Genomic DNA, 16,684 nt, shown 5'->3' on the forward strand with positions numbered 1-16,684 from the left:
GTCAAACAGGGGGTTACCCTGAGGGTCCTTGATATCATTGTCCGCCTCAAGAACCGCTAGGGTTGGGTCTGGTCCTCCCCCAGAAGGGGAGAATGTGAGGCCAGGGGAGTCCTCCCCATCTGACTTATCAGACACATGGTCTCTATAGGCATCCAGGTCCCCATCACTGTCGTCAGATTCTGACGAATCCTGTTGGGCTTTAGTCCTTTTCCAATTTCTGGCCTCTTTTGCCCGGTCAGTGGCTCTCTTGCGCGGTAAACCAGCGCTCTCAGGGACAGGATTAGATACCTTGTCCATCTTGACAACTGCATGACTGTCCATCAAGAGTGATGTAACATGTTTGGATTTAAATTGGGCCTTTTTGCCTAAAGGAGCTGCCACAGGAGCTGCAGCCGAGGGTAGAGGTGCCTGAAGCAAAGCCTGCTGTATAGATTGGCTGATGGAATGGGACATAGCCCCCATGGCTGAACAAAGTGCCTTAGAAATGGAATAGGACATAGTGGCATCGACTATCCGCAATGACTGAAAATCCTCTGAAGACAGAGGGTGAGAGTCCTCAGGCTGACCACCAGGAGGTGTGCCTGACTCCCTTGAAGAAGAAAAACAGTCTCCATGGTGATCCATGCCGGATCTAAATTGTAAGCAGGTAGGGATAAACAAAAACTGAAAGGGGAAAAAATAGTTTGGGGAAAAAAAAAAGAGTAAGCTAGTGAAGAGCAGGAGCAGAGCGGATCAGGAAGGTACCTCCCCGTCGTTTGCCGGAAACACACGGCCGAACCACATGATCGCAGCGAAACGCCTCACAAGATGGCCACTGTGAGCCTGAATGCGTATGTGCGGCTAAAAGTCCACCAGCTGAGAGCACGCGGTACAGCGACGCAGAAGCCAAGCCGGCGGAGGAGAAAACAAAGCGGTAAACGTAAGAATATAAGTATATATATATAACGAAGAGTGTAGGGAAAAACAAAAGAGACCGGGTACAGATCGACGGTACAATGCTAAAATAAAATATAAAAAGTAAATAAAATTAGAGACAACAAATACATATATCGACACATATATAAAATGCAGAGAGAAAAATATACTTAACTGTCAGTGAGGGAGCAGCAAAGAAAGAGTAAGTTAGTCAGGATTACACTCCCTTTGATGATGACGAGGATTGCTGATTGGTTGGCCTATCCCTAGGCAGATTTATATATGTTACTATTTTATTTGTTTTAACTCTTTCAGTCAAAAATGTTTTTCCCTCAATCTTTGCTGCTGAGGGAGTAATAAAGAAAGAGAAAGCATAATAGGAGCCTCCGTGCTGCCTTGTTCTTTTTAGAGAGTAGAGGCTTTCTCCTGGCAACCCTTCCAAACCAACCATAGTTGTTCAGACTTTTTCTAATTTTACTTTTATGAACTTTAACATTTAACATGCTGACTGAGGCCTGTAGAATTTACTGGGGCGTCCAATCCTTGGAAGATTGGCAACTGTATTGAATGTTTTCCACTTTTAAATAATCTTTCTTACTCTAGAATGATGGATGTTAAATTGTTTGTGTACTTAATTTTTCACACATGGCTCCTCTGTTTTGGCTTTATTTTTGTTGAATAACTCATAACCTGCAAATGATTGATATTATGTCCTGATATATAAAACCATAGAATTCAAAGAGAGTGTACTTTCTTTTTCACATGACCATATATTAGACTTGTGCATCTGGATTCGTACGAACTGCACATTTACAAAATTTTGGTAAATTCATAGATTTGTATGAAGCCCCAAAAACAAGGCCAGACCCCCCCCCTTTGTTTGGACGAAAGCACATCAAAAGCTATGAATTTGAGTTCAAAATTTGTGGGTCCACATTCACTCACACTCTCATTTCTCACGCCACATAAATGTTTCCCTACCTTTTCTGCTAACCACTTCTTTGCTTCTATGCTGTGTGACACGCTTCCCTTTTCCTTGGGATTTTTGTCAAGGATCTTGGCTGTAACCACAGTCTTCTAGGGTAAATGAAGCCCAGGACACATCCAGCTCAGTTTCAATGTTTATTTTAAAGGAATAAACAGCAGCAGAATAACAGTCTTTGCTTTTGCTTGAGTACTTGCTTAGGACAAAACAGGTCACGAATTACCATCCAAACAGCTTTGCAGAGAGAAGCCACGCCTCAGTTCATCAGCTCTCCTAGCTGGCATAACAATGGCTTACTCTCTCTGAATCAGGCTCAATCCCTTTTACCTTCTGCTTGCTAATTAATCAACCACTTTTTGGGGAAGGAAATCATTTTTTTATTTCCTACTTCCTGTAGTAGGGGTAAAAAGTATTATTTTTTACTAGATCCTTTTTTAGACTCTTGTGGGTGACATGATGGTGGTGACATCACTGGACTCCCTAAAATGTTTTTTTCCTATTCTCCCTTAACTGATTACACTGTGATAAGCAAATAGAACTCCATAGCTCAGCATAAGCAGCATTACAGCAACACTGGCTTCTGCTGCCAATCCTCCTCCAATCAGGGGAGATGGTGCGCGCAGAGTCTTTGCCCTTTTGCAGAAGGGCTCCAGAAGGTCTATTTAACAGAGCAGATATCGGGAGAAGAGGACGAAGAAAGAAGACTAAGGAACGAGAAGAGACAGGGACACAGAGGAGAGGGAGAGCGTGAATAAGGTTGAGAGCGTGAGCGAGCGCATGAGAGAGTTGGAAAGAGAGTGAATAAGCGAGTGACAATGAATTTTGTCTTCGAATGGAAAATGCTCTCTGAATTTTATACAAACCGAATGAGAAGAAAAAATAATTTGTTGGAATGGACCAAAAATGATTCAGACAAATATAGTCTTATGTATATGCAAATGTGTGGGTGTTTATAGGTTTATACTAATTATATATAAATATAATGATCTGTTCTGCTTCGTTTTTCATGCTTTAATTTTATTTTGTTTCTAAATTTTAGAGAGAAAAGTATGCAGAGTACTATTGATGCTGCTGGTATGTATGAAATATTTCACATCTGATTTACAACAATATATATATATATATATATATATAAAATTATTTTATAAACTGCAATTATATTTTGTAGTTGTGATTGGTATCTATATTATTATTGTTATTATTACTACTGTATATTTAACCCCTTCAGTCCCAGGTTTTTGGTACCTCAAGTCCCGGAGCAATCTTGCCATTTTTGCGGTATGTCAGTTCAGGGATTATTCCCCTTTCCTGCGAATAGTGTACCCATATATTGTTTTTTCAAGGAGAGAAAGAGGTTTCTTTTCATATCATAGATAATTAGTTAAAAATGTAGGATGAGAAATTTAGTAAAAACTAGCGAAAATTTTAATTTTTTAAAAATGTATTTCCCCCCTGTGAATAATCAAAAAATTAGGTAAAGTGATGGAAAATCCCCTCCAAATTTATAAATTCAGATGTCGTGATTTCAGAAATACCTCATGCACTCTTCATGCAGCTATTTGGCCACCGATCACTGTCAAAGTTGGCCACAGAAATTATTTCCTGTGCTTTTTTAACCGACACTTCTAAGTATTTTTTTATTTTTTTTTTAGGATTTTTTTCACAGGGTGTGTTTTATGGTAGAGAAATCCTGTCTAAAGTGCTTGTTATAGATTACACATTTTACATTTTGCTTCAGTGGTCTCATTTGGGCCTGTTTATTACCCCCAAAATTCTAAAAGTATATATTTCTGTGAAGCAGACAACTAAGAGTATCTCATCAAGGTTCATGTAGTCATTTGGCCGGATTTTTTTGCACAGGGTATGTGTTACGGCAGAGAAACCCAGCCAAAATTGTTTATCTGCATCTCCTGATTAAGGAAATACCTCACATCTTTAGTTTTTGTTCTTTCTCTAGAGGGCCATATCCATCCCTTACATGTAGTACCCTATAGGGTAGTATTTTTCATGCTTATGGCTTAATGGGTTTGGGGGTTGTGAACCTTTTAGATGTTGTGCTAGGGCAAATAATTTTTATTTTTGTATTTTTATGCACTGCTATCAGCGCAGTATCGCTAGAGGTCCTCTCAGGGACCTCTTGAACATGTTGTTTATGCTTATGATGTCACGATGACTTCACTTAACTGACTTTATGTTTTAAATGTATGTATTGTATTATTTTAGTGATTTTTTTTATTGTTAGAAGAGTGAGAAACATGTTTTTTTGTGTAGTGGCTGGGATGTGTCTCTGCTGCTGCAAGAAAGTCAGTACGTACCTGTACGTCCTAAAGGGCTTTACTACATGCATTTTTAGGACGTACAGGGGTACGTCTATAAGGGATTGAAGGGGTTAAAGAGGGATTTTTGGAAAATATATATTTTTCTTTGAGCATTAAATACAGTGTTATATTATTATTATTATTATTATTAATAATTAGCAATTATTAATAATAATGAAGAGGGGTAAGTTTTATTTCCTTTTGTTCCAATAAAAGTCAGTTTTTTGTGGGGGTTGCCATGGTAGACAAGTGGGATATTTGAGTTACAACAAACCAAAGAAATCAGTGCACACCCACCAAAATATATACTGTAAAATGTTATTTCAAAAGCACCTATCCAAAGTTTAAATATTGGGGATCCTGTCACACTATATTACCACTGTGACGGGAGCCAGAATGACTGATCATTCCATGGTCATCGACTGTATCTTCGTTGTAGCAAGGCTGGCTACAAGATAGGTAGCACCATCGGTTTCTGGAATGAAAGGTCTCCCAAAGAACTGTACCACTAGTCATGATACCACACACACACCTGTCAGGATGCAACAAAATACACTTTATTGGGATTGAACATGGGTTATATAGTAAACATGTGTATTTAGATTTGTACAAATTAAAATTTTAAACAAATTTGCCCATTTTGTCAATTCGTACAAATGTCCACAAACGAGGAGGGACCCAAAAAAAACCAAATAAAACTTTCCCACACCTCCACCTCTTCTTTTGCCTTTCTTGTCCTTCTGTCTTCGTACGTTTCTCCCGTGTTCCTCGAGGTGGAGAGGTATAGAAATGCTTCTTATTCTACAATAATCCGTCTTCATTATTCTGGCCTCTCAGAGTACTTTGCGAAAAGGGTGGCACCATTAGGACAGCCTTTACCTCATTCCTCCAATTGTGGGAGAGGGTATGCACAGAGAATCTTTGCCCAATGACGGCCCATTTGTGCTTTATTCATCACACATTCCGTAAAAGAATAACCCTGTAAGAGGGTCATAATTTCTTACAATCATAGATCACTTGCCAGGCACGTCATTGGTCATTACCTGATCGTTTGTGTCTGACGTGGCTGGCACATCATGTCATTAAACAAGCTTAGAAAGTGATCTACGATTGTAAGAAATTATGACCCTCTTACAGGGTTATTCTTTTAGGAAATATGTGAATAACAGTAAAGACAATTAACAGAAATTTTGAAAATGCTGCTGGTTCACCCTAAACCAAATCCCAATTTGTTTCCTTACAGACCAAAAAACATACATAGGTGACGGCACCCTTCACACCAAGTGAGTGTGAAAAATAAATAAATTGATATATATAATACCAACAGAATCTTATTCAAAGGGATCCGAGTTATATATCTGGCAGAAAAATGTACAGGAAGGAAACCATAAAATAGTGTAATATGTCAAACAAATATATATAAATGGTAAAGAAAAGATGGACCCTTATGTTTGGTGGGGCTTCTTAAAAGCCCAAATAATCGCGCATGTGATTTTCCCTTGTTAACCCCTTCTTTTCTCAGCTGGGTTATATTTTCTCCTCTGTGATGGTAAATGGAATCTCAAATACAGATCCGGAGTCGAAGGTAGTAAAAACAGAGACTTTAATATAATAAATCAAAAGGAGCCTTCGGATATATACGGCGTCCCGCAATTCTTCCGTAGCTGTAAGTCCGAAGAGTGTATATAGCTGAGAATAATAAAATTCACTCTTCTCTCCTCCTGTGGGTAAACTTCAATGGGGTCGCTGAAATGCCTCAATCACGAGGCATTCAGTGACACCGAACCCCCACTCCAGGACTGTGAGTGATTTTGCCACTCGCAAGATGGCGGCGTCTTTTACAAAAAAACAAAACAAAACAAAAAAAACAATGGAGTTGAAAAAGCCCAGCTTTCTAATCACAATGTGATTAGTTAAATAAAAATTAATAAAAAGAAAAAGAAAAAAATAGTTAAAAAAAAAAAATTAAATATAAAAATAATTTTTCCACTGATGTCACCATCAGGGGGACCTTCAAGTTCCAAAAATGTAAAAAAAAAATAAATAAATAAAAAAAGGCAAAAAATAATATATATATATAAAATATTTTTATGAACAAGTCCTAAAATTAGTGCTTTAGCTTAAAACAATTCTTGCATGGAAAGAGTAAATACTGGCATGTTAAATGCCCATGGGATGTCTACTTTTAAAGAAATGTATGATTTGACGGGGTAAATTGAATTGGCCGGGGTTCAACAATGTCCCAATTTACACCGGGGGAAAAACATGGAAAAAATTGCACATGCCCCAAATGTGGACTTTTAGCCAAACCCATGCATATGGGGGTATCACTATGCTCAGGATATCTTGCTGAACACATATTGGGGTGTTGTGTGACAGTGACATATACCAGGACCTGTACATTCATACCTAAAGTACGTGTGTGGGGAAAGAAATGCAAACAAATGGCTACAACAAAGTTTGACTTTGGAAAGAGTTAAAATACTAGCATTTGACATACACTGGGGTGTCTAGTTTAAAAAAATATATGGTTTGATAGGGTAAATTGCATTGGCTGACTTCAAAGATACCCCACATGGGGGGAAGAATTAACAGATTTTGAGAAAATGGTCTTGAAATTGCAAAACACTACCTGTACTTATTGCTCCATAACATGCAGAAAAAAAGCAAAAAAAACACCCTTAAAAACATAGCTTTTATAGATGAGTAAAAGATTTTTCAAGTAAAAGAAAAACTTTTTCCTTTTTTTCAAAATTTTTCACCATATTTTATACTTTTTATAGTTAATAATATGATACAATCAAAACAATGACATCTAAAGAAAGCTCTTCTTGTCATGAAAAAAACAATGTGTAACTTGTGTGGGTTCAGTAAATGGGAAGGAATAAAATTACAGCTAAACATGAGCAGCACAGAAATGTTAAAACAGCCATTGCCACAAAGGGTACAAAAATGAAATCAGCCATTGTCACTAATGGGTTAAACTCACTGCTTGTGCAATCTTTGCTTTTCCACAAATCAATTATACATCTATTATACACACAAATACTTACAGTCACTCACTAATTCACACATTAATTTACTCTCTCATTCATTCATGCATTCACACAAATCATTCAAGCAATTCATCCACACAATAATTCATTAATTTATCTCACTCATTCACACAATTCTTCAACACATTAATTCATACTCACTAATTCATACAATTTATAAACACATGAATTCATTGATTCTCTCACTCATTATTGCTCTTTATTTATTTCAATATGCTTACTATCCCCCAGGGCCGAACTGGGAATTAAAAACAGCCCTGGAAATATTTGGACGCCAGCCCTATGTATTGTATCGCATGCTTTAGCTCTTGTAGCCACACGCCACACACCTTACACATGCCTATCTGACCCATGCTATTTACCATCCAAATAGCTATAAATCATTATTTTTAAAACTATATTTAATGGTTCCTTCATGACAACAGAATACAACATTATTATCAAAATCCCAGGAAGCAAAAGTGTTAAAAGGCCCAAATAAGTACCTGGGAATAGACAGAATGTTAACTCCTCGGCATCCATGTGTGCTTGATAAAGATAACCTCAGAGCTTGACAGATGTATGAGATAAAATTTTATGTGAAGGGATTGGGAGTAATCAGTACACTAAAAAAACCACCTGAAACCACAATTTAGTACCACTAAGCCTTATTAATAAAATATGCAGATTGAAATAGAGTAAAAAACACAAAACCTTCACATTTCCTCTCACTGATTTATGGGCCTAGAATGTTTTGTCCTCTGAAGTGACTATAAATTCAGGAGGGTGTTTTGTCTCTGGATAAGGAAAAAATGGTTCAAAAATAGTTCAATTTATTCTTGCAGAAAGTAAAGTGCCAGGAAACAGATACCCAAACACACACGCCAGGACAGGCTCTGCCACACCGGCACCCAAACACACACACATCAGGACAGGCTCTCACACCGACACCCAAACACACAGACCAGGCTCTGCCACACTGACCCCCCAAACACACACACCCAGTACAGGCTCTGCCACACTGATACCCAAACACACACCAGTACGGGCTTTGCCACACTTCCACACAAACACACACACCAGGACAAGCTCTGCAACATCCACAACCAAACACATACACACCAAGACAGGCTCTGCAACATCCACAACCAAACACACACACCAGGACAGGCTCTGTCACACCGACACCCAGAACACACACACCTCAGGACAGGCTCTGCCACACTGAAGCGTAAAACAATTATTTTCTACACTGCTTTGTCATTAACTGCTGGCTCATATTTTCATGTGAAGTGTATCTGGGTCATGGAGAAATTTTGTGTCCAGTTTGTGATACCGTGACCCGGTAATCTTTTATAAGGCGTTTTATTTTGTAACCGGCCCAGAGACTGAATATGGCTGCAGCTCCAGCCTTCAAAGGAACAATCTTGTAACCTGGCTGGGGCTCTTAATTAGCCAGCACAGCCCTGTTTGCCCAGACGGCACCTGCACTACAAGGGGGATAACACAGTTGGGGGAAAACCATTGTATTCTTTAATCCCCTCCTCTTGATACATTGCCTGTATACTGATTGGATTTGTGATGGGATGTGGGCTGATGGGATTGGGGCTTGGGTTCTGTGCACATTTAATTGAGGTTATATATAAATTCTGTGTGTTTGAAATAGTTCTTGTTTTATTACGAATGGTGGTCTGACTGATCCGTGGATAGCAGGGGCTATCCGTATGAGGGACTGACTGGTGATTCCTCAGCCATCAAACATGGGTACCCAGCCTTGGGTAGGGTGACCCTGTAACATGCCCCTTTTGTAGTTTTTGTCCCCTTATGTATTGATGCCCCAGCCAGGTCCCCTTTAGTATTGATTAATGTGTCTCCCCACAACCTTATGTATTGCCCTCTTTGTGCATTTATGCCCCCACACCCTTGTATATTTATTTATGTGATGCCGGCACCCCTTTTTTGAATTGGCTAATGTGATGCCCAACCACCCTCTTGTCTATTGATGCCCCCACTGCCATGTGTATTACCCCCAGCCATCCACCCCTATTGATTTTGTAATACCATACCCCCCTTTTGTATTTAATTTGTCCCAAAGCAATTTCAACCCCTCCCTCCCATATGGGTCTACTTTCCTATAACCCCTAACAATTTTTTTTTCTCCTGCTGTCCTCCAACGTGACGATCCTCTCCCTGTCAGGAGGAAGTGTTCTGTGAGCCCGCCGCCCTTGAACATCACGTCTTAAAGGGAGCGGGACAAAGAGCTGAGGCACTGCTGCTACTGGGGCGGCACGCCGGCCACTTTAACTTTATTGGGCGGCCGGCAAAGACGCATGATGGCTGTTTTGAATTTCATGGCTGCATGACAGCTGCTTTGAACTTTGCAGCCATGCGGCTGCTTTGAACTTTGGTCTGCTGGCCCACAGACCAGCCGGCCCACTGGAAAATTTCCTGGTTTCCCGGTGGGCCAGTCGGGCCCTCCTACCCCCCTTTGCCACTAGCTACCTCTCCCCCCTTTTCTCACTATCTATCCTCCTTTTTTCACTATCCCCCCCTTCCCCCATTCTCACTATCTACCCCCTGTCCCCCACTTTTCACTATCTACATTCTCTTCCCCTCCTCCTTTTGTAGTTCACTTATCCTGCTGAAGTCTTGTGGGAGCGCGACACCTCTGGATGTTGATATCAGTAACTTAAGCTTTAGGTCAGGATACAAACAAACATGCACATGAGGGGAACCCCAACAGGCATCATGACACCTCGATTATAAACGGATGGTAAGGCACCAGCGAGGTCCATACAGAGATTCCCAGGCTCATTGTATAGACTCATGGAAGGAACAAACTTGTCAGATATACATCCCCCATACTGCAGGGTAGCATTTTATCTACACTGGTGGCATCAATACACAAGGGGGGCAGCTGAGGCCATTACATAAGTCAATACTAAAAGGAGGGGCAGGCTGGGGACAACACAGAAAAGTGGGTTCATTGACAAAGTAGTGTGGAAAATACTTTAGCCCGTCTGGATGTGGATGTTGGTGTGGCAGAGTCTGTCCTGGTTGGTGTGTTTGGGTGTTGGTGTGGCAGAGCCTGTCCTAGTGTGTGTGTGTTTGGGTATCAGTGTGGCAGACCCTGTCTTGGTGTGTGTTTGGGTGTTGGTGTGGCAGAGCCCGTCCTGGTTTCTGTGTTTGGGTGCCGGTGTTGCGGAGCCTGTCCTGGTATGTTTGGGTGTCGGTGGTGCAGAGCCTGTTCTGGTGTGTGTGTTGGGGTGTCAGTGAGGCAGAACCTGTTTTGGTATGTGTGTTTGGGTGCCGGTGTGGCAGAGCCCGACCTTGTGTGTTTTTGGTCATCTGTTTCCTGGCCCTTTACTTACTGCAGGAATAAATTTAACTATTTTGTTTTTACTTATGCAGAAATATTTTTTTTTTATTTTGGATATTGGGGAAATTCATGTTCCAAGGGGCTGCATAGGCTTGTGTTAGGGTGACCACATGTCCCAGATTGCCCGGGACAGCCCAGGACAATGCATTGTCCTGGAATTGAAACACCATAGTTTATTTTTTATTTTTTTGACGCAGAGGAGAGAGAGGGGCGCAGAGCGGTCGCTCATGAAGTTTTCAGCAACAGCTCGCCACCTCTCAGTCTCCTCCGCGAGGCCTCTAGCTCCATCGGGGTGCCGGCATGTCATGCTTAGCAGCAGAATATGATGTCATATTCCGGCACTCAGCAATGAAGCAGCATGCATTGCGGGAGAGCAGGGACAGAGGCCCTCGCGTTCCCACTGCAGGAGTTCTGGAAGGTAAGTGAACTATAAAAAGGGAGGAGATGGTAAATAATGAGAAGGGGGAGAGGTGGTAGATAGTGAGAAGGGGGATTGAAATAAAGAGTGAGAAGGGAGGGAGAGAATTAATTAATGTGTGGATGAATTGTCTGAAAGAGGGAAGAATTTGTGAGAATGCATTAATGAATATGTGTAAATGATTAATGTGAATGAGAGAGAATAAATGATTGTGTGAATGAAAGTGTGAATTAGTGAGTGACTGTAAAAGTGTGTGTGTGTGTGTGTGTATCATAGATGTATAATTGATTTGTTGAAAGGCAAAGATGGCACAAGCACGGTGTTTGAGCCATGGGGACCAAGATGGCACAGGCAGGGTGTTTATGGGACAAAAATGACGCAGGCCGGGCTGTTTCTGGACAAAGTTGACTCATGCTGGGCTGTTTGGTGACAAAGATGTCAAGCCCTATGTGTGTTATCTGGGTTCTGGTCAGGTTCTATGTGGGCAGTGTGGATGCCAGGGCTGGCTTTGGGGTGTTCAACCTGTGATCTATGCCTGTAATTTAGGGGGTTTTATCTATACCTTTTAATGCTGAGTTTTTATGTGAATTCCAATTGATCTATACCTGCAAAGCTGGGTTTGTGTGTTATTCTGTTGATCTATATCTGCTATGCTATGTTTCCATACATTATTTATGTAGAACTGCAAAAATAAGGTTTGTATGTCTTATTCTATGCCTTCAATGCTGAGTTCACATGGGAATTTCAATTGATCTATACATGCAAAGTAGGGCTGCAACAACTAATCAATAAAATCGATAATGAAAATCTTTGCCAACGAATTTAATTATCAATTAGTTGAATAGATGTTATCAATTATAAGATGAGGGTTTTTTTTCATCTATGATGGAGCACCAGCGTGACGTGCCCTTCCGTTGCTTCACCATAGAAGCCCCGGCGGAAGTATCAGCCAGCACAGCAGAGGTGGTCTGCACGCATTGCGCACGGATCTGCCGCAGCGCTGCAGGGGACCTGGATCATTCTCTCTGGCAGCCAGTGGGCGTCTGTGCGATGCACGCAGACAACCTCCACTACTACCGGCACTTCCACTGGGGCTTCTATGATGGAGCACCGGTGTCACATGACCTTTCGGTGCTCAGTCATAGAAGCTCCAGTGAAAGGGCCGGCTAGCACCAGAGGTTGTCTGTGTGCATCACGCAGACATTCACTGGCTGCCCCTACTAGACACCAAGGAGTCTGGAGCATGGGGGTAAGTCCGGGGAGGGGGCATATCAAGGGCACAGGGTATATAGGGGGATAAGGCATATTTGGGGGACAGAGGGGCATATCTGGGGGGCATATCAAGTGCATAGTGGTATATAGGGGTTATAAGGCATATCAGGGGGGCAGAGGGGCATATCTGGGGGTATAAGGCATATCTGAGGGGGCAGAGCGGCACATAGGGGGTTATAAGGCATATCAGGGGGCACAGTGACATAAAAGGGGTATAAGACATATTCAGGGGGCTGAGTGGCATATCTGGGGGTATAAGGCACACTGGGATATAAGGCATATCAGGGGGCACAGTGGCATACCAGGGGGCTGTTTGTTTATTAAATTATTTTAAATAAATGAAAAATTTAAATTAATTGGCCAACTCATCGATTATGAAAATAATCGTTAGTTGCAGCCCTAATGCAAAGCAGGGTTTGTGTGTTGCTATGCTATGTTTCCATGCATTATTTATGTAGACCTGCAAATAAGGTTTGTATGTCTTATTCAGTTGATCTATACATGCAAGTGGTGTTTTATGTGTTTATTTAATCTATACCTATTTTTTGGTGCAGGAACAAAGGGAGCGATTGCATGCTAGGGTGCATGGAGCAGGGCCCAAGGAACTGCTTGCGTAGGGTCCAATTTTTTCAATATAAAAAGTATTGGCAGCAGGGTCTAATATTTATATATATTGACAGCAGGGTCTAATATTTATATATATTGACATATTATATATATATATATATATATATATATATATATATATATATATATATATATATATATATATTGGCAGCAGGGGCTAATATTAATGAAACTGCCAGTTCGGTTGTTATTTTGAAATCATATTTCAATCATAGTCTTTACTTCAAAGAGATAAGTACATATGATGTAGTTAAAAATGCATGTCTAACACACACATATATATATCTATATCTACACACCTGTGTGTGTGTGTGTGATCTCTTGCAGGGCCGGCCTTAGGTGTTCAGGTCCCCTGTGCGGACTACCGTCACCGGAGTCCCCTTGTCCCCTCATTCACTATTCCACACCTCTCTTTTCCTCCCTGTAGGTACCTGTTCAGGTATAGATGAAATAAACAACACATGCAAACAACACTTGCATGTATAGCATTGCAGGTATAGTCCAACAGAATAACACACGCACCCAGCTTTGCAGGTATAGATCAACTGGGGATCACATATAAGCAATGAAGGTATAGATCAAATAAACACGTGGAAACAGCACTGCAGGTCAACTAAATAAGATATACAACCCCAGGTATACTTAAATAATGTATGGAAACATAGCATATCAGATACAGATCGACAGAATAACACACAAATCCAGCTGAAGCACAACATCCATGAGTAACCTTCTGGTTATTCCTGACATCTCAATCACTGTTAATAATTCCACAATCGACCCAACATACAATTATTTTGTGGTTGTAACGACACTGATGTTAAGTAGGTTTGGAGATGTTGTTTTGCTGTTCAATGTTTTTCAATGCCTGTAGTGAGACAAAGTTGTAAAGGACTATGGTGTTTTAAGGAACTGGTAATCATAAGGTTTGGTCTGGTATTTGCCAGGAGAAACTAAAGAACTCCTTCTATAACAATAATTTATAATAATTGGAACAGATTAACTAGTTTTTTACATTACTACAGCCCAAACATCCTAAGGAGACACATTGCAGAGAGCCCAGAACCAGTGTTCTGCACAATAAGGGGAAACATTATCCACACTGGTAATTCACACACACAGTACCTCTAACCAATCTATCACTACATATTAAAGAATAACCATCGCCTCTGTGCTTTAGTCCAGCACATGGCTTATTGGCAAACCTTGATTGCTAAAAGAGAACAGACTATTATTATTTTAAAATAAATAGTGATATTACACCTTCCTATTCGTTATCCCTGTAATGAAGCCGAAAGGAAAAACGCATCAGGGCAATCGAACAAGTATGCTAGGGCAATCGTTATATCGAGGAAATTTATGTTTTATATAAATTATATTTATTGTATTATATTTATTGGGAAGACCACTGATCTTTCATAGACCTGACAAAATCCTGTCAAAGGATGACTGGAAACGGCAAAGAAGGTTAGGTAAATCTTAAAAGCTCAGATTTTTTTACCTCATCATAATAAGGTACTGTTGCGTTTTACTGGAAATGTATACCACACACTGCATTTGCTTTCAGTGTGAGTCACAGTGTTTTGAATGCTCTGGCAGCTCTTATTTCATCATGTGCACCAATTTTAGTGGTGTAGTGCATCACTTTACTTTGAACCTTTATGAAGTTGTGTTTTGTTTACCTTTTTTATTCAGATGAAATATATGATGACACAGAGCTGATTTCCACCACGTTCCCTGCTGTACCTTCTAAACAAAGGTAGCTTATTTTCCTACCTGACTGGTATATTTATTTGGTTGGGTGATTTGAAGTCTATTGTATCAATATAATAATTGTTTTATACCTATTACTAAACAAGTGAAATATACATATCAAAAGATATGATTCAGCTGCCTAAGGTCCAAACATCCTCGGGACTCCTTCCACAGTTGTCCTTTTCATTACTGACTGTCTACCAATCATCTGACTGCCCCCTATGTGTCAGGGTGTGAATAAACATACCCTTCCAAGAAATTCGGGTAAATGTGCGAATAAATTTCACCTCCCCTCTACCATAAATGAATTTATGTGTTCTATAGACAGTTTCTGTGTGAAGTGTGACCAGTGTATGTGTGTCTCAGTCACGAAACAGGCCTCTGGGTTTGAGGAATCCCCTTATGTTGTTTTTAAAAAATAAACAAAAAAAACTTTTGTGTAAGTAGGATTTTTACATTTGGGTAAAAAAGTTAAGGGCCCCTACCAGTTAGCCTACTAATTTTGTACAGTACATACACAGTACACATAGACACACATTACACATATACCCACACAGTGTGCCCACACACACAGTACATGAACAAACAGAGTACACCTATACATTCAGTAAACACAGAGTATGCACATTCACACAGAACACATAACCATATATTACACATATAACACATGCAAATGCATATTAGTATAAATGTACACGCATACATGTAGTAAGCACACACTACGTACAAAATGCACAAAAACACACAACTGTGTAAACCTGCCAGGGAAGCCTGGATACCTCACATCGTACAGTAGGTTGCGTTATGATCAGCAGCTCTTGAATAGCTGAATCACAGTCTTGTGTCTTGATTGTTCATCTTGCTAATAGGGACAGATTAATCATCCCCATTAAATATCGTTGGGATGCAGAACGTGCAAAGTAAAGTAGGCAACCGCCTTGCAAAAATCTGGACAGGTAGCACCCTATCAGTGGAAGAGTGAGAGCACTTTACTATTTAAGGGAGGGTGGGTATGTTCTATGAAAAATTAAAGGATTTATTCTTATTATTAATGTTCCTGATACATTTCTGAGTTAGGATAATATATCTCCTATTAAGTTGTAATAAAGCCCAAAACAGATGTTTGCTCAGAGGCCTCTTAAATTTATATACAGCCCTGTACATATTTAATCAATTTCAGATAACTCAATTTCAATTGAACAACAGAAATGTGTATATCATATAGTTTACAAAACCTTTAAAGCACCTCATTTAATGTTTTAAATAATAAAATACATAGTAACCAATTGCTTCTTTTTTTCTACCTTGTTTTTGCTGCTACATGTTTTTCAAGATTTCAGCAAAGCTATGTCACAAGATTGTTTCAAAGAAATCCAAGTCAGTTAAGGTATTGTAGAACAAAGTAACTCAAGTAATAAAAGATTCAAGCCATTCATATAATTACACTATTATGTGGTGTTATTAGGGATTAATCTAGCCTAAATCTAAATTTTATTAAAGACAGAAGGCGAGAATTTTGCATTTCCTTCTTTACTGATTAACCCCCAGCAGCAAAACAGTTAACATGAAACAAGAAAAACAACCAATCAGGATGAAGCAAAAACACCCAATATCAGTCCAAGAGCCCAGTCACTCCTCCTCATTCTATGCAGAAAAGCCAAACAGGAACCGAACAGCAATAAAACAACTTCATCTGCAGGACACCCAGCTGAAAATAGACTGGCCCAGAACTGGACAGAAGAACGACCTGAAAAGAACAAACACAACGTGGCAGTACCAGGCTATATATATATATATATATATATATATATATATATATATATACCTGGCAGCATAAAAAGGCTGAACTACAGCTAAGAAGAAGCACACTAGGCAATCTGAACCATACATACAAATATAACAGAACACAGGAGGGACAATAAACAAGGGAGGGGAAATATATGGAGGCTACATATTTTGCACTTTCAACACCCGCCAAGC

At 40.0% G+C, this 16,684-nt stretch overlaps 1 protein-coding gene across 1 annotated transcript in view; it reads left to right on the forward strand.

Annotated features, from left to right (window-relative positions):
* LOC128496705 (FYN-binding protein 1-like) overlaps positions 1 to 16,684 on the forward strand; it is a 216,209-nt gene that overhangs the window by 146,024 nt on the left and 53,501 nt on the right. The window contains exons 9-11 of the mRNA XM_053466500.1: positions 2,940 to 2,974; positions 14,645 to 14,708; positions 16,038 to 16,091. Of these exons, the coding sequence (XP_053322475.1) occupies positions 2,940 to 2,974; positions 14,645 to 14,708; positions 16,038 to 16,091 (153 nt within the window). The remainder of the gene's footprint in view (positions 1 to 2,939; positions 2,975 to 14,644; positions 14,709 to 16,037; positions 16,092 to 16,684) is intronic.

The sequence above is a fragment of the Spea bombifrons genome, chromosome 1 (genome assembly GCF_027358695.1).
Source record: "Spea bombifrons isolate aSpeBom1 chromosome 1, aSpeBom1.2.pri, whole genome shotgun sequence".
NCBI classification, from domain to species: domain Eukaryota; kingdom Metazoa; phylum Chordata; class Amphibia; order Anura; family Pelobatidae; genus Spea; species Spea bombifrons.